This window comes from Chlorocebus sabaeus, chromosome 12, assembly GCF_047675955.1.
Source record: "Chlorocebus sabaeus isolate Y175 chromosome 12, mChlSab1.0.hap1, whole genome shotgun sequence".
NCBI classification, from domain to species: Eukaryota; Metazoa; Chordata; class Mammalia; order Primates; family Cercopithecidae; genus Chlorocebus; species Chlorocebus sabaeus.
In genome coordinates, this window is record NC_132915.1 from 3,069,128 (window position 1) to 3,091,394 (window position 22,267).

Here is a 22,267-nt window from a genome sequence, read left to right on the forward strand (position 1 = left end):
AGTGATATATGCAAAAGCTACTGCTATACAATAAGTCCAGTGTAATAAGAGAGGCCCATAAAGGTACCTATTGTGGATTTTCCATGAAAAGAGTAATGAAAGTGAGGAAGTGTGGTCAGGAAAGGCATCATACAGTTTGGTTTGTAGTATTCCAAGAGAAATTAGGGAAAAGGTATTGTGGATTTTTCAGGAAAAAAATATACAAAGACGTGGTGATAGGAAAAATGTTACATACCTGGCTGAGGGAAGACAGTACCATGGCGGCAGGACAAATGCGGAAGGGAATTAGTAACTCAGAAAAGCCGAGGAGAAAAACTGAAGATGCTGGTGTGCTTTTCTTGGGAGTTTGAATCTAATATTGAAAAATGTAACCGTGAAATCAGCATGAAGGCAAAACTTGCTTCCTTAACGTAAATGTGTTAAAACTGAATAAATACATGGACTCCTTCTGTAGAAAGGTGCCCTATGGTTATCAACTACACTGTGGCAGGTCACCTCCTCTGCCCTGCCTCATACTTCTTGGCTCTCCTTTTACTCAGGCCAGTGCTGGGCTAATGGGCTCCACACAGTGTAATGTGGCAGCGCCTTCCTAAGTGATCTTAGGAAGTTACTCCTAAGAAGTTAAGTGTTCGAGTTCTCTTTTTGTCTCTTGGCCTCTGCGATGCCTGCAGACACCCAGTCGCAACCCATTCATTCATATTCCTCTCCTTAGAGCCAGGAGTCAGGACCCCAAGGGCAGTGCTGAATCCCTGGACAGGACTCGGGATACATGCATGCCCCCCGCTGTCTCTCAGAGGCACAGCTGTGACACACATTCTACCGGCTTCCTGAGAGCTTCCCAGGGAGTTCATGCCCCAGTCGCTCACAGAAGTGACCAGCTCAGTGATGTCCCCTGTTGTTGGATTTTTCTTCTCTATTCCATTCTTCCCTCTTTTATGAGCTCCCTTTCCAGAAGAGGCTGCCTGCACCAAAGCCCATCGCAGGCTCAGCTTTCTAAGAAAACTCTGGCTGGGACAGCGGACTTTCCAGAATGGAATGTGGGCAGTATTCTAAAATACTAAATAAAACGCAATAGGAAAATCAAAGGGATGAATGTCACATGGCACGAAGAAGGAGGTACAGGACATCTGCCTAGCCTGCCGAAAACAAAACAAATTGACAATCAACCCTGGTCACCCAGGAGAAGAGCTTTGTCACAGCAATTCTTCCAACGTCCCAGAAAAGAGAGGAAGAAATGAGGACAGTAGAATCAACTGTGCCATCCAAAAACGGAAGGCTGCCCAATCTCTTCTCTAGAATGTGTCAGCTGTGATTTATGAAATGACATATGCTATTTTTATATTGCAGTGTTTGCTTACCTATAGGTAAGATCTTCTCACTACTTCTTATGTCATGTTATCATTATATTCATGAAGACGACGACCATTGCACAGACAAGTACATGTGAAGAACCGTGAAGAGAGATTTTGCCCTACTTGCGAGCTAACAAATGAGCCTGACAGTTTGTTTCATGGTTGCAGCAGAAGATTCCTGGGTCAAAGCAAAGGACTGTATTACTTACAGCATAGCAAACAATATGAGCACCAGCATATCTGCATCAATTTCCTTGCCTCCAAGTCCTTTGGGGGAACATGGATGGGCACAGATGGATGTGTGCACACGCAGTGGGTTACATGACAAGTGAGGAGCACTGAGCTTAGGGAATTCAGTTTTCTATGGGCAGCAGGCATTGCTTGCCCTTTGGCAACACTGCTGAAATAAATCTCTTATAGTTCAAGATGTATTGATAAGTGTATTAAGCTTATTTTTATACAAGAAAAATAGCAAATTATTATTTTATATGGTTATTCACAGTATCTCAAAATCTAGTGATATTAGCTTAGTTTTATTATAATTTTTAAAAACCATTTGGGTTCCTTTCATTGTTAATGGATGAGAATAAAAAGAGATAAATTAGTTGATTTCTTAAAGCTAAGCAAAATCATTTTTTATTGAGGAACCCAAAACTTTTCCTAACTTACAAATGCTTGTAAATTGTAGGTTCTGTGACAGCCTGTGCTATAAAATTTCATAGGCTTATAAGAGCTTTCTTAACACAACTGTGGACTTTTCTCCTGATGTTGTAGAGTAGTTCAAATCAGCACAAGAATCATAAACCCTGTATTTGAACAGCTATATAACATTATATATTTATTTTCCCATTTGATGTTGCATTACTTTTTCTACCAATCTTCTAACAATAAATTCATAAATATCTTAATCATAGCAAACGTGAAGTTCTTAAAGTTGAGAATCATCATATATATTTCTATTACAGAGATATATTCTTCAAAAAGGCATCTAAAATAGGAAACCCAATTGGGAGACACCTTAAAAGGTAATCTCCCACAACAGAGGCTTTGCTTAAAATACTGTTCTCTTTGTATTTGTGTTAATAATTGATTTGTCTTCAAAATTAAACTAGGAATCTATTGTATCTAGTGGACTTGAAATCAAAGCCCCTTCCCCATTCCTTATCCTCACTGCTGTGTTCAAAAAGACTAGACTCCAGGGACCTGTTAGAAGCTGGGTTAGAGATAGGATGTCTGACAGACACCCTTCTTTCATAGTCTGAGGATATGCATGTGTGTGTATGTGTGTGGGGAGCGGGTGGAGGAGGTTAACTGTACCAGGGCAGGCATAATACTATATTTTAAATCCCTCCTTCTGTTATAAATGTAAGCTGCAGATAGTCTCTGCTCCCAGTGGCAGCAATCGTAAACTCACTTAGTTCTGCCTATAATTTTATTTAATTTAACATGTGACATTGAGACAGTGTTTTTTTAAATTCACTTATAACTTCTTCCTCACCCACATTCCAGCCAAATAAATGCATACTTATAGAAAAATGTGACTGTTTTCCTGGGCACCCCAACAATTCAACTGTCCCTAAAACACCAGGTTCAACTTAAATTCTATTAGTTTGTCTGAGGGCTAAGATATCTAAAAATCCAAGACAAAGTATCATTTGCACTTATGGAGGCAGCTCTGATTTAAAAGATATCTAAAATTGATAGGTAATATTTTAGATCAAATCACTCCATTAAGACAAAGACTAATTCAATTGCTTGCTCAGTTTCCAAAGAAACCCTTTCAGTTCGGTCTAGTGTTCCATAAACATTGACTTTACATTAAAAGAACAGTGAAGAGATCTGAGCTGGCCAGAAAGTTGAAGCTCAAGGTTGTAGAAGATTTGAGCTACCCAGTCCAAGTCTTCTAAAAGATTCCCAATATGTATGTATATCATTTCCCTAGCTCTACACTCGCCTGAGAAACCATGGCATTCAATAACTTTTTTCCGTTGGATTTGGTTACAAAATAAGTCAAGGAACTACAAGAAATATATTTCCTGGAAAAATATAATATTATACATATATTATATATTCAAAACTCTGTAAAGCATATAAAGTATAAGCATATACTGAATTATAAGGCATAAGTCAATATGTTGATTTTAACCTAAAATTTTCTTAAGGCCTCAATTGCAAATGCTTTAATTGCCAATGGTTCATAAACACATCTGTGAATTAGAAGCAAGTAATATCCTCTGTTTTTAAACTCTCAACAAATGTGATTATACTTAATCAAAAGTAATTCAAACCACAGCCCAGGCAATACATATTAGACCATGTCCTCTTGGTAATTTAATTCTTAGCAATAATTTTAATTGCTGCCTTATTAAGTAGGTATGCTACTTAAATTATAATCCTGTAGTTATAAGGTTAAAACTATTTTAAAATCTCAAATGTTTTTAGGTTTCAATAACTCTTCTTATTATTATGACAAAAATGTTCATTAACTGGAACACATGCAGGATCATTTTTAGCCCCCACTTTATGGTATTTTTTAATTTTTATTACCAGAGTAGTCATTTCATTATAAAATTTTAACCAAGCTAAGCATATACTCCAATTTTTTTAAAAAAAAATAGATTTACTGTAGGCCTGTTAAGGCTCTCATAGTAAGTAATGAATTTCACACTTTCCTTTTATACCGTATCACAACACATCAAGCAGATATATGAAATCCTTGACAAAAGGCATTTAAAACAATTCTATGCTTTATATGTCAAGTGGAAAAGGAATGTTTTTTCTACAGTGACAGAGCAGACTTGACATGTACACAATGATGTACAACCAAGCGTTTGCACATGCTCTTACAATGTGGAGCAACCCGGCTGAGGGGCAAGCAACCTTCCAGTGAAGAGTCTCATCAAAGGTGCGGAAGCCCATTCCAGAAGACCAGGCGACGGTCAGTCTGAGGGTTCATTCAGATATCCAAGCTTTAAAAAGTACCTCGAAGATGATACAGATGTCCTAGGCAATAAACTTCCCAAAAAGAATGGGGAACAATCCCAATGCCAGTTACATCTTTTTCATTCAGAAATCCAGGCTAATTTGATTTAGAGTCATACATAAATGAACTGCTATTTCTCAAGAATTGCTTGATTTTTTTCAGCCTCTTTATGTTTAATCTATATCTCTTAGGTAAAATTCATCAATTTAACCACATTTACTTATTTTGAGTTTTTCTATTGGTCCATGTTTCCTTTAAGCACAATTTTGAATGTTTTTTAAAGTAACCATTTGACTTTGAAACAAATTTACAGAAAACGTGGAAGAACTATGCTAACATGCTGTATCACCTCTGAATACTTCAATGTGCATTTCCTACAACAAAGATGATCTCCTATATAACCATAATATGATCATCACAGTCACCATGGATAAAGCTCCAATATTTAATCCGCATATCTTGTTCAAGTTTCACCAATTCCCAATCATGTCCTTTATAACACAAGCATTTAATGCAGAATAGTATTTAGTTGCCTTGTTTTGGTCTCTGTCAATCTAGAATGCCGCCTTCCTCATCCCACTCAACCTCTGACAACTTGCTATAGGTCACCACCAGTGCTGTCTCCTGTCTCTCCAGGTCCCCACCCTTGCTATGCTGTGGATGCTCATCTTACCCTGCTGGTTTCTGAATGCTCCGCCATGGCCCTGGGCCTCCCCACTACCCAGCATGGATGCCTAAGTTGAACTGAAAGACTTTGGACTCAACTGTTCAAAAAGAGGAGAGAAGAGGAAGAGGAAGAAGAATACCAAGTAATTGGATTTTTCTTTTTTCATGATTGAACCAATGTCTTGGAATTGATTATCATTTCCACGGGCTACTTATGCTCCGTACTATTTGTACAGAGTTTGGTGAAAATGAATAAAGGCATCTGAACTCCTTTTTTCTTTTTTTTTTTGAGACAGAGTCTCACTTTGCCACCCAGGCTGCAGTGCAGTAGCGCAATCTCAGCTCACTGCCTCTTCACAGGCACCTGCCACCATGCCTGGCTAACTTTTTTGTATTTTTAGTAGAGATGGGGTTTCACCATGTTGGCCAGGCTGGTTTCAAACTCCTGACCTCAAGTGATCCACCTGCCTCGATCTCCCAAAGTGTTGGGATTACAGACTTGAGCCACCGCACCAAGCCTGAACTCCATTTTTTATAGAGTACCATTTGACACTAAAATTAAGAGTCTGTTACTCATCTGCAGAATCTCTCTTTAAATGGTATTACTAAAAGGTCCAAAATGAAACATCTACAAAAATAATTATTCCTATACTCTGTGAGATATCTTTCCTGACACATTTCACATCACAAGTGAGTTTCCTAACTAACCCACACACACTCTATAGTAGACTTACCCTTCTTTCCCCAGGCTGGCTGGCAAACTTGAAAAACCTAACCTTTTAGGGGAAAAATTGAGGCAATTAAAATTAAAAGTGTTTTAGGCTAAGTAATGAATAAATTAACCCACTGAAAAGTTACATCAAAGGCTATTACTCAGCATTTTACCAATTACAGGAATTTCTGCAACATCTGCCCAGCCATTTGTTTGTGTATCCCTGGGATCAGTGCCCAGAGTTCAATCATTCTCTTGATTCTTCTGTTGTTTTCAGGGACTCGATGAGAGCAATACGTGACCTTTCACTCACTCTCAGGCAAGGAGACAAATTGAGAGTCAGAAAATAACTCTTAGATAAATTGTGACTAATCCAACTCTTATTACGAGACACAAATATTGATTAATCTAAGCTACAATGGAAGTCAGATTTGCCCACACCCCTTCTCCCACACCACAATGTCTTCGTGTTCAGAAAGAAACAGCAGAGTCACAAGGATGATTTTAACATGAAGAGATGTGTTCAAGTCTTTGTTCCTGTCCTTTGGTGAAGGATAAACAGATAAAACAACATAAGGAAAATGCAAGAATCTATAGTCTGTCCTCAGAATTTTATACCCACTTCCACTGAAAAGTTCAGAAGAAAAAACAGGTGAAACATTTATTGCTTTTATATTAACAGTAACTATCGTAAAATGCAAAGAATGCAGTCCTTTCTGGATACTGTATCTTCAAAAAGATGAAGCGTATGCAGGATGATTCAAAATAGTCTAAACAAACAAATAATAAGTCTATGGGCACTGAAGTTAGGAAAACATTTCCCCTCATGCAGAATCCTCCTAACAAAGTTTTCCCATGTATTTGTTGGGTCAAACAACATTCAGATAAACTGCACATAATCCCTAAAATGCCAAATGTTTAGAGAGCCTTTTTTTTTTTTTTTCTGAGACAGAGTTTTGCGTTTTGCTCTTGTTGCCCAGGCTGGAGTGCTACGGTGCCATTTCGGCTCACTGCAACCTCCACCTCCCGGGTTCAAGCGATTCTCCTGCCTCAGCCTATTGAGTAGCTGTGATTACAGGGGCCTGCCACCACGCCCGGCTAATTTTTTGTATTTTTAGTAGAGACAGGGTTTCACCATGTTGGCCAAGCTGGTCTTGAACTCCTGACCTCAGGTGATCCACCCACCTCGGCCTCCCAAAGTGCTGGGATTACAGACATGAGCCACCGTGCCCGGCCTAGAGAGCTCTTCTCATGAAGGGCCATTTCATGCCATCATCAACAGGCTGCCTTGGTGGGTGGCCAATGTGCTTCTGGAAAACCAGCTGTGAATAACGTGAGCAACTCATGGTGTCTACGTGAGAAGGAAACTTTTCAATGTCCTTATTGACTTTCTTCTTGGTATTCAAGGTGGTCTCATTATTATAGTTACACAGTTTTATCCGGAAGAATTACTTGATCTAAAAGGTAATTTAAAATTGGTAAAATTTATTAGATATGAGGATATTAAGTTTCATCAATGAAAGAAGACTGAAAACACCCACAAAACTAGTATTGAAATTCTAAGTGTCACTCAGCGACTGGCGAGAGCCCCGTCTGGTGCTAAGTCCATTCGGAACATCTGTCCCTGCCCTCCCCTCCTCCAAGAAGAATGTTCACTGTAAAGGAGAAGAGCTTAATTTCTATGGGCTTTGCAATCCTTCCACTGGATTCCAAGCAAAATGACTATCAATACAACTAATCCTGAGAATAAAAAATAATCACAACTATGCAATAAAAACAGGAAAGGTGGTGCCAGGGTCTCACTCAGATTTCATTGCTTTGCTTTTCTCCAGGAAGGTCTTTTTGAAGCCCTGTTTATTCAATAGTAAGAGTGACCTCTAGTGACTTATCTTGTTGTTGTATTTTGCCAGTTGGTTGGTGAATTACTCTAGCATGCGTTTCTATAAGTAACTCATTTATGTGTTTATTTAAGCCAAATAGCAGTTTCCGTTACAAGACCTAAGGATTTTGATTCGATGTAAGTTAACCACGTTTTATTAGCAAAGCCTTCTCACAAAAGCAGATTAAAGTTGAATCTGAAACACAGTACAGCATCTGACCAAAGGAGTCCAGTGCGTTTTTGGGAGGGGCACACCAAGTGTAGGTTTTAACTAAGGCGCAGCTGAATCATGATGCACAGTGAGTGCATGAACCCATGTGCGTGCCCTGTGTGTGAAGAACCCAGGCTTGAGCCCGCGGGTAGAACGGCACTGAGCTATGGCAAACTTTCCATGACAGCTTAGGAGAACTGCTGAAAGCTACCCTTGGTTATTCTGGAGTAACCTAAATTTACAAACATGGCCACTAGCACTTATTGGAACTTATTTCAAAGGAGATTTTCGTAGGAGGGGGCTGAAGTTGAGAGTGGGGATATGCCACTGAAAGACAAAAGTGATTTCAGAAGAAGGAGGAAGACATTTTAAAAATTCTAGTCTCATGGTTTGATTAATCAAGAAAGAAACACAACTCCCTGATACAGATTTACTCCAAGCCAAAAAAAAAAAAAAATGTAATGTTGTGTAAACATTTTTATGTGTGATAAAATATGGGTACATTACGATTTGCTCAACCGTCTGGAATATCATCATTATATCAGAATCACAGCCCACTCTAGAAATAAAGGCTTCCTAGGTGTTTACCAAATTAAGGAAAATAAAACACAGGGAACCCAATGGCAAATTAAATAATGTAAAATATTAGCATCCAGAGAGAAATAATTATCAAGATCACCTAAATGACTGGCTGAGTTTTGTTTTTAAACAAGAACTTTCTACCATGAGAAACCAAGCCCCTGGCAGGGGTGTCCAAGTGTTATTCCCTTAGTAGTTAGGGCAGGTTATTAATTTGGGGTTCTTAAATTTAGTTTCGCCTACAGGCGCTCTGTCCCTATAGTGCATGGAAGTTAATTAGCATCTTAACTCTGAAGCTGCCAAGCTCGGCAAAACTGTAAGCTGCTAACATCTAAGTTGATGCAGTATGATGTAATGTCTGCCAGTTTTTTCCCTGTTAGACTTAATTCCTATAAAATGTTTCAATCCTAAAAAGGAATAAATGACAGCATTTGCAGGCTAATCTCTTATTTAGATGTTCTTTTCAGGTTTTACGAAAACGTCCACTTTCTCAATGAATATTCAAATACATAGATTAAAAAGTCAAAACATGCACGGTATATCTTAGACTACCCCACAGGAGGAAAGTCTATTGTAAACAAAATCGTCTTTTTCGGGTTGCAATTCCATAGAATTTTTTTAAGGTTCCTTGTGTTCAGGAACATGTTCTGCAATTCCACTTCCAAATATTACCCATAATAAAAAATACAAAGTTTTCCTGATAGCCTAGGGCAAGTTTTAAACCATTTGCGGTACTTACGTGGATTTCCTGCTCCTACGGGGCTCCAAGAGTGAGTGGGGAAAAGGAGCAGCACCTGGAGGACGGCCCAGGCCACCGAAGCCATGCTCACTCCGGCCAGGCGCCCTGCGACCCGGGCACGGCGATGGCCGCTCTGCGTCGCTCCTGCTCTCACTCCCGTCCTCTGCGCGGCTCCGACGCGGCTCTCTCCACTCTCCAGTCCCCGGCTCTCTTCCTCACGCACCGGCAGCCCCCGCCCGTCGGGGAGAAGCCGCAGCCTCTCCTCCCCGCTGCAGACGCTCCCGCCTAGCAGCGCCCGGCCCCAGGCGTCTCCGAGGTCGGCCCCGCGGACTCGCACCGCAGCTTTCTGGAGCGCTCGGGGCCGCGCGGCGCCGCCCCAGGCTCGGAGGCGGCAGGTTCGGGCGCGTCCCGGACACTAGGTGCGGGAGGCGGTCGGCGGCCACGCGAGTCAAGAGGCGAGCGAGCGGGACGGACGCCCCAGCTCCCCCGGCGCTCTCCTCCCGTTACACCGGTAGCTCCCTCCGTCCCTCCCTCCCTCCCACCGGGGCGGGGCGGCCGCGGTGCACGGGCTCGCACCAAAGACCGCGCCGTCAGCCTCCGCCTGCAGGTGGAGAACGCCAGGCGTTATCACTCCGCTAGTCACCGAACCCAGGAAAATCCTGTCCTGCTTGAGTTCAAATAGGGAAGGTGAAGCAGAAATAACTCTGCGGCGGGTACTCGGGCAGACGCGCGCACACTTTGATTTTGCTAGGAATTCTGGCTTGTAGAGAACCAAGCTGGGAAACCGAGCCAGGAGCAGGGCGAGGCCACTGAGCCCGGGTTGTGCGAGTGCAAGCCTTTATTTAAAGTTTTGATATTTTGTCTATCATGGAATTTTTTTTTTTTTTTTTTTTTTTGCTATTACATTCAATTTTAAAACTATTTCATTCATTCAAGATTAGCGTTACTTAACAGTTGCGCCTGACACTAGTGCGTTAGTCCCTTCACCCTAGTCCTGGCCTTGGTGGAAGTCTAAAATTTACATTTTATTCCAGTTTTCTGTCCAAAGAAGCGACCCCTGCAAGTGTAGGATGAGGAGCTCAATCCAGCAGCCGCTAACACTGCACTCCTTGTGCGCCTGCTGTGTGCTGGGCGGCGGGTTGTGTGGGGCGCGGGGGTCGTCGGGGGAGTCTTTCTCTTTCTCTCTTCCTCTGCTTCTCAAATTCACAGGACGGGCAAAGATTGACAAACTCACATTACCACCACCGCAAGATTCCAAAAAAAAAAAAAAAGATACTAACTTTTTTAGGTGGTGTCTCGAAGAAACAGCTTTTAATCTTCCCTTTGGAAAGAGAACCTTGAAAGGCTTTTTCTTCATTAAAATGAATTCAAATGTAATACTGATAGAAGAACCACCTTACAAAGTCATTCTTGAATTATTAATTGGGTTCACTTAAACTACTTTTGCACAAGAACTCTGTAAATAGCACCTCTTTTATTACGGAAAAAAATTATGAATCTAAAGTTTTGATTGACAGATCAGTTGCCTTCAGTGAGATAGAAAGAAAATGGAAATCATTTTCTAAATTGGACCTATAGTAAAACAACAAATGTCAGTCTATTATTGTACCAATTTGTCAGACATCAGAAGGAGTCTTGAAAAATGTGAACTTGGTCGGGTGCGGTGGCTCACACCTGTAATCCCAGCACTTTGGGAGGCCGAGGGGGGCGGATCACGAGGTCAGGCGCTCCAGACCATCCTGGCCAACATGGTGAAACCCCGTCTCTACTAAAATACAAAAAATTAGCTGGGCATGGTGGCGCGCGCCTGTAGTCCCAGCTACTCGGGAGGCTGAAGCAGGAGGATCGCCTGAACCTGGGAGGCAGAAGTTGCAGTGAGCAGACATCGTGCCACTGCACTCCAGCCTGGTGACAGAGCAAGACTCTGTCTCAAGGAAAAAAAAAAAAAAGTGAATTAGGGTGTTCAAAGTGTTAGGCTTATTGGAGTAAGGCCAAGAAACTTCTACGGTGGTAGACATTTGCAATAAAAAAAAAAAAAATGGCTTCATTAAACTGTAAAATCACTAGTGTAGTAAGGGTGAATGCATTTTTTACAACATTGGAGGAATATATTTATGAATATTATTCCCAATACATAAAATATACATTTTACACACTTAGAGGTACACTCAAAATTTGTCCCAAATTGTTCATGTCTACTAAATGTATACACTATTTTATATGGTTAAAGCAATAAGCGTCAGCATTTTCTTCTAAGACAGGAAGCTTGTAATTGTTGTTTTGATTCCCCTGCTTTTGACTTAAAACTTATTTAGGTTTATTCTACTTAGGTTTTTTGGTTAGGGGACTTGAAGTCCTTAGAATGCATTTTATGAAATGCATTTTATGTGGCTATAATTGCTGCTACGTGGTTAAGTTATTATTTAAATCAGCATAGACACTTGCTATGGTGATAATGCTGGCAATGAACTTTGCAGACTAAGAGTAGTGAGGCTCTAGAAATTACTTTGCTTAGTAGAGAAGCATCCGTCACAATCATCATACACTACACACTTCCTGGACAAATGAAGGCATAAATTCGAGGTGGCTGATGTAACTGGAACACTGGATGTCCCGGTAAAAATATTAAATATCACAGATATAAATGTTTTATATGTTGCCGCTTTATTTCCTTTATTCCCTACTTTCCGTGGTAATGCAATTTAAACTTTGAAACTTCTCACTTACCTTCTATTTAACCTTAACATGGATAATAAATACATTTTTTATTTCAATCTGGATAATGGTTGCATGATCCAACCAAAATAAGAAGGGAATAAGATCTACCTTGTAATAGCACATATTTAGGAAGCGAGTATATTTATATTGGAACAAATGATGATACTGAGGTGGGTTTGATGATTAGCTTCTGGATTATAAGAATGTAAATGTTTGTTAAGACAGAGTCTTTTGAAATTTGTTCTTGAATATTTTGAATTTGAAAAGGAACATTTAAAAAAGAATTGTATAAAGATAATGTTAATAATTGCCACTATCATCACCCCAACCCCACTGAGGTAACCAATGATACATAACAGGCTGACGGGCTGGTATGTATCCTTGTGTATCCTTGTTTTGGCTCTTCTTCTTCTTCTTTTTTTTTTTTTTTTTTTTTGAGGGAGAGTCTCGCTCTGTCACCTAGACTGGAGTGCAGTGGTGTGATCTTCGCTCACTGCAACCTCTGCCTCCCAGGTTCAAGCAATTCTTGTGCCTCAGCCTCCTGAGTCGCTGGGACAACAGGTGAGCGCCACAACACTCGGCTAAGTTTTTGTATTTTTGGTAGGGACAGGGTTTTTCCATGCTGCCCAGGCTGGTCTCCAAGTTCCTGAGCTCAAGTGATCCACCCGCCTTGGCCTCCCAAAGTGTTGAGATTACAGGCGTGAGCCATCACACTCAGCCTTGGCTCTTCTTATATGTAAACACATACAGCATGTAGAGTCGTGCTTACTTTGTTTCAATAAGGTTTTACCTTGTACTTTATACTCTCATCCTGCAATTTTATCTTCTCTCTTTGTAGTATAGCATGTGCATTCCAGTCTAAGCTAGAACTTAGTTTTCAGTTCTATAAAATAGAGAATACAAAAATATAACCACATTTGCCTGCCAATCTAATAGCACTTTAATTACTAAATAGATCTACTTTCACAAATATACTACTTCTCAAAGAATTATTTTTCTTATGATATTTTTCTAAGCAATGCAATGTGATATTAATCAGATTTTTGAAAACACTACTGCATTAGTCAAGGCCCAGAAAGAAAGCATGATTTGCTCAGATAGTTTAAAGGAACAGGCTGTAAAGAAAAGTGAAGGGGCTCACCTAGTGATGTGGCACCCAAAGACAAGCAATAGCAGAAAGCCTTTGCCACCGACAGCAGAGGGGCAGGGGGAGGAAAGGTTGTTGCCAGATCCCCAGAAAGCAGCAGCCGAGGAACAGAAAGGTCTGCAGGAGCTGTAGTCATAGAAGTAAAAAATGTTGTCAGAGTGTGGAAACAGGAGTGAGTAGGGAAGAAACTTTTTGAGCTCTGGTTTCTGAAACCTTCCTTTGTCTGTGGGTGTCTCTCATTAGCCAAAACCAACTAGAAGTCAGCTGGGAGGGGAGCAGGGTGACACTGGGGCTGGAAGGGTAGAGGGTGGTTCTGAGGACCTCCACAAAGAATGGCCAGCACATCCTAGAACATTAACACTTGTCAAATCAAACAAAAGTTTATTTTTGTTTCGTGCATTCATGTTCTTTAATGAACGATTTATAAAGTAATGGCTTAGAATAGAAATCTAAAGCTTTTATTTTTTAAATTATGAACTGAAGTAATCATACTTGCTAGAAATTAAACCAGAACTTTGAGGTCAAATAGTTTACTCTTTCTTCTATTTATACTAACAGGAAAGATTAATAGTGCTGAATATCGTAGTTTTGAATGGAGCTTTGTATTAACTTCAACATCAGGAAATCACCAGAGTCCACTTACCTTTCCTTATTTTTCACAGAAATAGAAAGATTGATGTTCTCATAGAGCAAAAACGATGAGGTCTCACTTCTTGTGGCCTTCTGACATCCATCAATATTTTGGGAAAACAATTCTCACATTTCAGGGCCAATTGGGAATGAAGTTGAGCTCAAATACAAAGGGAAATATTCTTTATTAATACATTATAAATTATTTTTGTGAAATGAATAAGCTAGCCTAAAATCTAATCCTTCCAAACTACAGTAGATTAAAAAACAACAACAACAAGTGAATAAATGGTAAACAAGTTGAAATTTTCTTTCCAGTTTCTTATCACCGGCTAATTGGGAAGAATTGAAAAGTTAGAAGAGGAGAAAATTATAATCAATGGCTGTTCCATTAAAAAATTGCTTATCTGTTTTATTGAAATTGATTCTATAGAGAGCCCCTGATTGCATATTTGATAAGGAACATTAATGCTGATACATAAAATACCTTATGTGCTCATATATGAAAGAAAGCATTCTTGACCAGGCACAGTGGCTATAATCTCAGCACTTTGGAAGGCCGAGGCGGACGGGATCACGAAGTCATGAGATCGAGACCATCCTGGCTAACATGGTGAAACCCTGTCTCTACTAAAAATACAAAAAAAAATAGCCAGGCGTAGTAACGGGTGCCTGTAGTCCCAGCTACTCAGCTACTCGGGACCCTGAGGCAGGAGAATCGCTTGAACCCCGGAGGCGGAGCTTGCAGTGAGCCAAGATCACACCACTGCACTCCAGCCTGGGTGATGGAGCCAGACTCCGTCTCAAAAAAAAAAAAAAAAAAAAAAAAAAAAAGGAAGAAAGAAAGCATTCTCCCAAATGTTTTCGTTTATAAAAAAAGATAAATCTCACCCTAAATCTATGTTAAACTTAAAGAAAGAACAGGTAGTCACAGTTAGAATGTGATTTTAAGGACTAGGAAATCAACCTCAGACTTCAGCAAATCAATGTTCTACCATTGAAGTGTGCCAATATTTAGTATGAAATCCCTTACGGATTTCAGATCTTTTCCTGAAAGCAAACTTTAATATAGTAGAAGTCATCTGGATTTGGGCTGGAGATGGGGAGAATGAGAGGAGGCAAATACCGTAAGGGGTGGAGTATAGGGGTAGGAGAGAGTAAAGAAAGGCATTAGTTAAATGTCAGAAGTGAATTTATTCACTTTGTAGTTTTATCTAAACTGAAAACCGATCCTTGTTTGAATGGATTGCTAGAGAATGCCTCTCTCATGGGGCAAGGATAAAGCTATAGTTTTAAAACTTCAAGCTTAAAATAATGGGACTCTGTGTTTGGGGCATCTTTTTAACTCAGCTAATCTAAGGATATGAGAAAATACTGTTCCTATTTAAGGAGCAAAAATTGGTAGATATGTGTTTGGGAGAATTTTTAGATTTACCAGCATTTGTGTTTCAGAAAACTACACAGCCTCATGGCAAGCCTGAATTTCTGAATATAATGAAGCAGAGACTGTTTTGCCTTGAGTAGATCCAGTTCCTGAAGTCTTGGGGGAACAGCATGCTTCAAGCCTGCCAGCAGATGAGCTTCAAAGTGCCTTAAGGAAGCACTTTGACCAGAAGGTAGATAACTCTTATTATAGAAGGAGAAGGAGTGTGTAATTCATCTCCTACTGGTAAGAATAGTTACTGCTTTTGCAAACACCGTAAATGTGCAATCTAGAAGCTAGAAACAAGTACGCAGTCTTTTTTACATATGTAGTGAAACTACTACACTTTCTGCAGTGGCAAATCTAAGCAGAGATTGTAAATCTAAGCAGAGTGGTATCCAGGGTTGTGTTAGTCTACACTGAATATGCCTACATGATGGTAGAGAAAAACAATGAAGATTACATGCAGGATAGCTCCCTAAGAATACAGATAAGAACTTCTGCAGAGAATGGCGTAAACCCGGGAGGCGGAGCTTCCAGTGAGCTGAGATCCGGCCACTGCACTCCAGCCCGGGCGACAGAGCAAGACTCCGTCTCAAAAAAAAAAAAAAAAAAGAACTTCTGCAGAACAACTTGTTATGTATCTTCTGGTCCAAATTTTCAAAGAAACTGCTGCCGGGTATAAGGATACAAAACACGAAAGAGAGAAAGGGAGAAAACAAGCAAACAAAAATGACCCTGAAGTGATAACATACTTGGTTGCACTTGATATTTCGGAAAGTCTGTGACTCAGGGAAATGAGATGGTCTGGAGGGAGACTTTGCAGACAATAGCAAGACACTAAAGTTCTCTCAAAACCTTGGATCCCATTTTTTATAATAAACAGAATTATATCTTTTTTGATTAGCTTGTGAAAATTATTTGAGAATAATTTATGAAAAGTTCCCACTGCTATAATATACTGAGTTCAATACATTATTCATATTTTATTTTCATTAATTAAAATAAACCCAAATCCTATTAAGAACTTTTTCAAAGACTGATAACCATGACTACAAAATGCTTTGTTGTCACATTTCTTTTCATTCCATAAATTAAATAGACTCTTCTTTGTCTCTAAAGGCTATTTAAACATATTATGTTTCCCAGGAAAGGCTGTGGTTAAACATTGGCATTTTGTCCTTATGTTCCTATAGTTTCCTGTTGTAGCAGTGTAGAATGAAATTATGCCAGAACAATTTCCACATAAATATTGAATAAAGTAGTTCAAAAAGTTTTGTGCCAATATGTTTATTTTCTTAAGCGTTCATTGTAAATTTGTGAAATTTTAATATTCTCTCATAAACACCTAAGTGTAGTTGCCGTTAAATACAGATTCACATTCAAGTTAGGACTGCTATTTTTTTGTTTCATATGATTTGTTCTTTTTTTTTTTTTTTTTTTTTTTTTTTTGAGAAGTAGTCTTGCTCTGTCGCCCAGGCTGGAGGGCAGTGGCGCCATCTCGGCTCATTGCAAGCTCCGCCTCCCAGGTTCAGGCCATTCTCCTGCCTCAGCCTCCGGAGTAGCTGGGACTACAGGTGCCCGCCACCACGCCTGCCTAATTTTTTTTGTATTCTTAGTAGAGACGGTATTTCACTGTTAGCCAGGATGGTCTCGATCTCCTGACGTCGTGATCCGCCCACCTTGGCCTACCAAAGTGCTGGGATTACAGGCGTGAGCCACTGCACCCAGCCGGCAAATAAATTTTAAAGCTCTACATTCTTGGGTAAATTTTACCCTTAAACAAAAATACAGCCAATTGTACTAATCCTACAAAGAGCCATTTTAGGGAGCCCTAAAGTTTTCTTATGAAAGCTCTAGTTGAATCAAATATCAAAGTACTGGTCTATTAAGTTTCTTTTTTGAGATACAAGTTAAATTTTGATGTATTTGATTTCCTCTTTAAAAAATCACACTTTTGAGGCTGGGTGCGGTGGCTCATGCCTGTAATGCCAGCATTTTGGGGGGCCAAGGCAGGCGGATCACTTGAGGTTAGAAGTTCAAGACCAGACTGGCCAAAATGCTGAAACCCCATCTCCACAAAAAATACAAAAATTAGCCAGCCGTGGTGGTACATGCCTGTAATCCCAGCTCCTTAGGAGGCTGAGGCATGAGAATCACTTGAATCCAGGAGGCAGGGGTTGCAGTGAGCTGAGATCGTATCACTGCACTCCAGCCTAGGTGACAGAGTGAGACTCTGTCTCAAAAACAAAAAACAGTCAGCCTTTTGAATGCTTAGACACTACTGGTGGACATGTAAATTAGTTCAGCCACTGTCTAAAGCAGTTTGGTGATTTCTCAAATAACTCAAAATGGAATTACTATTCTACCCAGCAATCTCTTTACTGCATAAAGACCTAGGCATGTGTATGTTCATTGCAGCACTATTCACAATAGTAAAGACATGGAATCAACCTAAATGCCCATCGATGGTAGACTGGATAGAGAAAATGTGGTGCATAGGCCGGGCACGGTGGCTCACACCTATGATCCCAGCGCTCTGGGAGGCGGAGGCGGGTGGATCATGAGGTCAGGAGATCGGGACCATCCTGGCTAACATGGTGAAACCCCGTCTCTATTTAAAATACAAAAAGTTAGCCGGGCGTGGTGGCAGGTGCCTGTAGTCCCAGCTACTCAGGAGGCTGAGGCAGGAGAATGGCTTGAACTCGGGAGGCGAGGCTTGCAGTGAGCCGAGATCGCGCCACTGCACTCCAGCCTGGGCGACAGCAAGACTCCATCTCAAAAAAACCAAAAGGAAAAGAAAATGTGGTGCATATACACCACAGAATACTACACAACCATAAAAAAGAACGGGATCATGTCCTTTGCAGCAACATGGATGGAACTGGAGGCCATTATACAAAGCAAACAAACACAGGAATGGGAAACCAAATGTCACATGTTCTCACTTATGAGTGGGAGTAAAACACTGAGTACATATGGGCACAAAGAAGGGAACAACAGGCACTGGGGCCTGCTTGAGGGTAAAGGGAGGGAAGACGGTAACAACTGAGAAACTACCTATCTAGTATTGTGCTTATTACCCGGGTGGCCAAATAATCTGTACACCAAACCCCCATGACATGCAATTTACCTAACAAATCTGCAGATGTACCCCTGAACCTAAAAGTTAAAAAACAATAGCAATAATCACCCTTTAAACCTATCTTTCAACATTTAAAGTCTCACCAAAAGACTGAGCCCTAATCATAGGACTATAGAATGTTCCCCTTCCCCTTACACCCTATCACTACATTACTAAAGGCCTATTTCCTATAATTCCTTTTACTTAGTACATTGTGTTCACTTTTCAACAAAAAAAATTCCAAGATACACTGAAATGCAAAAAAATAAATAAATAAGCAGTTTGAAAAGTATGAACAAGCATCATAATCAGAGTCAAGTATGGCAGGAATGTTGGAATTATCAAAACAGGTATTTTAAATAATTATTGTGTTAAGGACTCTAGTAAATAGACAACATGCAAGAACAGATTAATTATGTAAGCAGAGAGATGGGGATACAAAGAAAAAGTCAAAAGGGAAGTGCTAGAGATCAAAGACATTGTGATAGACATAAAGAAGGGCTTTGACGGGCTCACTAATAGACTGGACATAGCCAAAAAAGAATCTTTGAGCTTGATGATATGACAATAGAAATTTCCAAAGCGTAAGAGCAAAGAGAAAAAGATACTCAGTAAAAACAGAATAGAATATCAAAGAACTGTAACAAAACTACAAAAGGATATATATATATATATATTGGGAATTTTAAAAGGAGAGGAAAGAGAGAAAAAAAATAGAAGCAATATTTGAAACAACAATGACTGAAAATTTCTTCCAAATTAGCATCAGACACCAAAACAGCGATCAAGAAAGCTCAGAGTACACCAAACAGGATACATGAAAAGAAAAATTACACCTAGGCATTTCATATTCAACTTCAGAAAAATCAAAAATAAGAAAAAACAAGTCTTGAAAGAAGCCAGAGAGGAAAAATAGCCTACATTAAAGGAGCAAAATTAAGAATTACTTCTGACATTTTCTTAGAAACCATGCAAGCAAGAAGAGTGAGGTTGAGAGAAAAACCACCAACCTAGACTTCTGCACCCTGTAAAATTATCCTTCAAAAGTAATAAGAACTAAAAAAACTTCTCAGAAAAACAAAACTTGAAGGAATTGTTACTGGTAGACCTGCCTTGCAAGAAATGTTAACAGAAGTTCAGAAAGAAAATGATATAGGTCAGACACTCCAATCTACATAAAGAAAAGAAGAGAGTCAATGAATTAATAAGTAAAAGTAAAGTAAAACATTCTTTTTTTGTTATTAATTGATCAAAGAGATGATAGTTCAAAATAATAATAGCAACAATATATGGTTATGTATGCATGTATATGCTTTTGTATACTTTTGTGTACATGAGGTGAGTGATAGCAATGATAAAAGGGAAAGGAAGGAAGAATTAGGAATATTGTGTATTAATATATCTTCTACCTGTGAAGTGGTATAGTGTCATTTGAAAGTGTACTTGGATTAGTTGTAAAAATATATTGCGAACTCTAGGACTAATGTTTTAAAACTTTAAAAAAGTATAATTGATATGCTAAGGAAGGAGAGAAAATGAAATTATATAAAGTGCTCAATCAAAACACAAAAAGTAGAAAAATTATGTGCGACAAAAATAAGAACTAAGAGCAAGGACAGCAAAGAAAAATCATTAACAAATATGGTACATATTAATTCAGCTGTATCAATAATCATCTTAACTGTCAATGATCTAAAACACACCAATTAAAATACAGAGACTGTCATAGTAAATCAAAAAACAAGACCCAGCTGTATACAAGAAACCCACTTTAAATTTGAAGACTCTTAGAGATAAAAATTAAAGGGATGGAGAAGATACTGAGGTAAATTATAAAGGGTGGTCATAGTCTCCCTTAAAGGAGAAAAAACTTGCTAAATAGATGGAGAGAACAAACTACCCGAGCACAAACCACATCATAGGCTCAGGGTTAGAATGTCCTGCAGCAAGGAGGTAGAGGAATAGAAGGGAGAATTCCCAAATTCACACAAGCACAGAAACCCACGATTAGTGTCCTTGGGCTGAACTATATTTACTCCAATAGTAAAAGAAAAACACCCCTGGGTGGAGATTTAAGGTGCTAATGAGACATGAAATGTAAGTACTAGCATGTACAACCACAGCACATGTGCAGCCAGGGACCACCTATAACATACTCATCAGAACACCCCTTCCCACCCCTCCATGAATAATCACGTAAATCTCCCATAAAGGGCAATCCCCCAGCATCAGACAAGGCTGTCTCACCTTTGAGCAGCCCATGCTGATCAGCTGTCAGAGTGTACTTTTGCTTTGCAATAAACTCTTTTGTTTACTGTTACTTTGGATTCATTCTCAAATTCTTTTGTGCAGCAAAGTCAAGAACCTGAAACAGCCCACTGGCAACAATAGCATGCTAACAGTAATCCAAAGAAAGCAGGAGTAGCTTTATTAATGACACATCCCACTTCAAAACAAGAAGAATTATCAGAAATAAAGAGAATAATTACATAATAAAAATGTGGTCAGTTCTCCAAGAAGACATAACAGTTCTCAGTGTTTATGCACCTAAAAACAGAGCATCACTATATATTAGCAAAAACTAATAGAACGTCAAGGAAAAATAGATGAATTTACTACTGTACTTTGAGACTTTAACATCTCCCTACTAGTAATTAGCAGATTAAGCAGGCAAAAAATTAGGAAAGACATGTTATAATTCAAGTCAACAGTGACATTAATCAACTGCATCCAATGGACATGTATAGAATAATTCACCCAACAGCAGAGTACACATGCTTCTGAAGCTCCCATGGAATGTTCACAAAGACACATCATTATCTAGGTCATTAAAAAGCAACTAATTTAAAAGCATATAAGTCATACAAATTATGCTTATGACCACAGTGAAATTAAGCTAGAAATCAACTTCAGAAAGACAACTGGAAAATGTTAAAATACATGAAGGCTTAACATCACACTTTTAAATAAAAAATGGATCAAATAAGTCTCAAGAGGAATTGTAAAATATTTTGAACTAAATGAAAATGAAATACAACTTTAAATTTGATGACCCATTGAGATAAAAATTAAGGGGATGGAAAAGATACTGTGATAAGTTATAAAGGGTGGCCATAGTTTTTCATTCTCACTTACGTCTCACAAAAGTGTGTGAAATGCAGTCAAACAATGCTTAGACCAAAATTATAGCATTGAATGCACGTGTTGCATCCCAAGGAGGGTGTGAAATTAATAATCTAACTTTTCACCTTAGGAAACTAGTAAAGGAAGAACAAATTAGACTCAAAATAAGGAGAAGAAAAATATAAAAATCAATAAAATTGAAGACAGAAAATCAATGGAAAAAAATTGACAAAATAAAAATCTGATTCTTTGAAAAGGTAAATAAAATTGATAAATCTCTATCCAGAGTAAGAGAGAAAAAGAATACAATTATTAATATCAACATTTGAAGAAGAGCCACCTCTATAGATTCCATGGACATTAAAACATTTAAAAAAATAAAGAAGTATTATTAACAACTTCATAACTTTGATAACCAACATAAAATGCAGCACTTCTTTGAAATATATAATCTACTAAAATTCACGACAGAAGAAAAAGACAATCTGATTTGTCCTATATCTATTAAAGGAATTGACTCAATAATTAATAAGCTGATAAAATAGAAAGTACCAGGCCCCAAAGAGTTCTCTGGTAAATTCTAACACTTATAAAGATGCAGAAAAAACATTTGACAAAATCCAACATCCATTAATGATAACTCTTAGCAAATTAGGAATAGAGGGAAACTTCCTCAAAGTGCCAATGTCTATAGGAAACCTAGAGGTAACATCATATTCCCTGGGGAGAAGTTAGATGCTTTCCTGATAAGATGAAAAACACGGCAAGAATGCCTGCTCCCACCTCTCCTACTCAACATCATACTGAGGGTCCTAGCTAATGCAACAAAACATGAAACAAACATAAAGGTTATACAGATTTGGAAGAAAGAAATAAGACTCTGCTCGCAGATGGCATGATGGTATATGTAAAAAATCCCCCTAAAATCCACTAAAACATTTGTGGAACTAACATGTGGTTATAGTAAGGTTGTAGAATATA

General features: G+C 39.0%; 1 protein-coding gene across 1 annotated transcript in view; it reads right to left on the reverse strand.

Annotated features, from left to right (window-relative positions):
* LOC103219917 (contactin-associated protein-like 3) overlaps positions 1–9,527 on the reverse strand; it is a 234,107-nt gene extending 224,580 nt beyond the window's left edge. The window contains 1 exon segment of the mRNA XM_073021415.1: positions 9,122–9,527. Within this exon segment, the coding sequence (XP_072877516.1) occupies positions 9,122–9,206 (85 nt within the window). The 5' untranslated portion in view covers positions 9,207–9,527.
* Between the last annotated feature and the right edge of the window lie 12,740 nt (positions 9,528–22,267).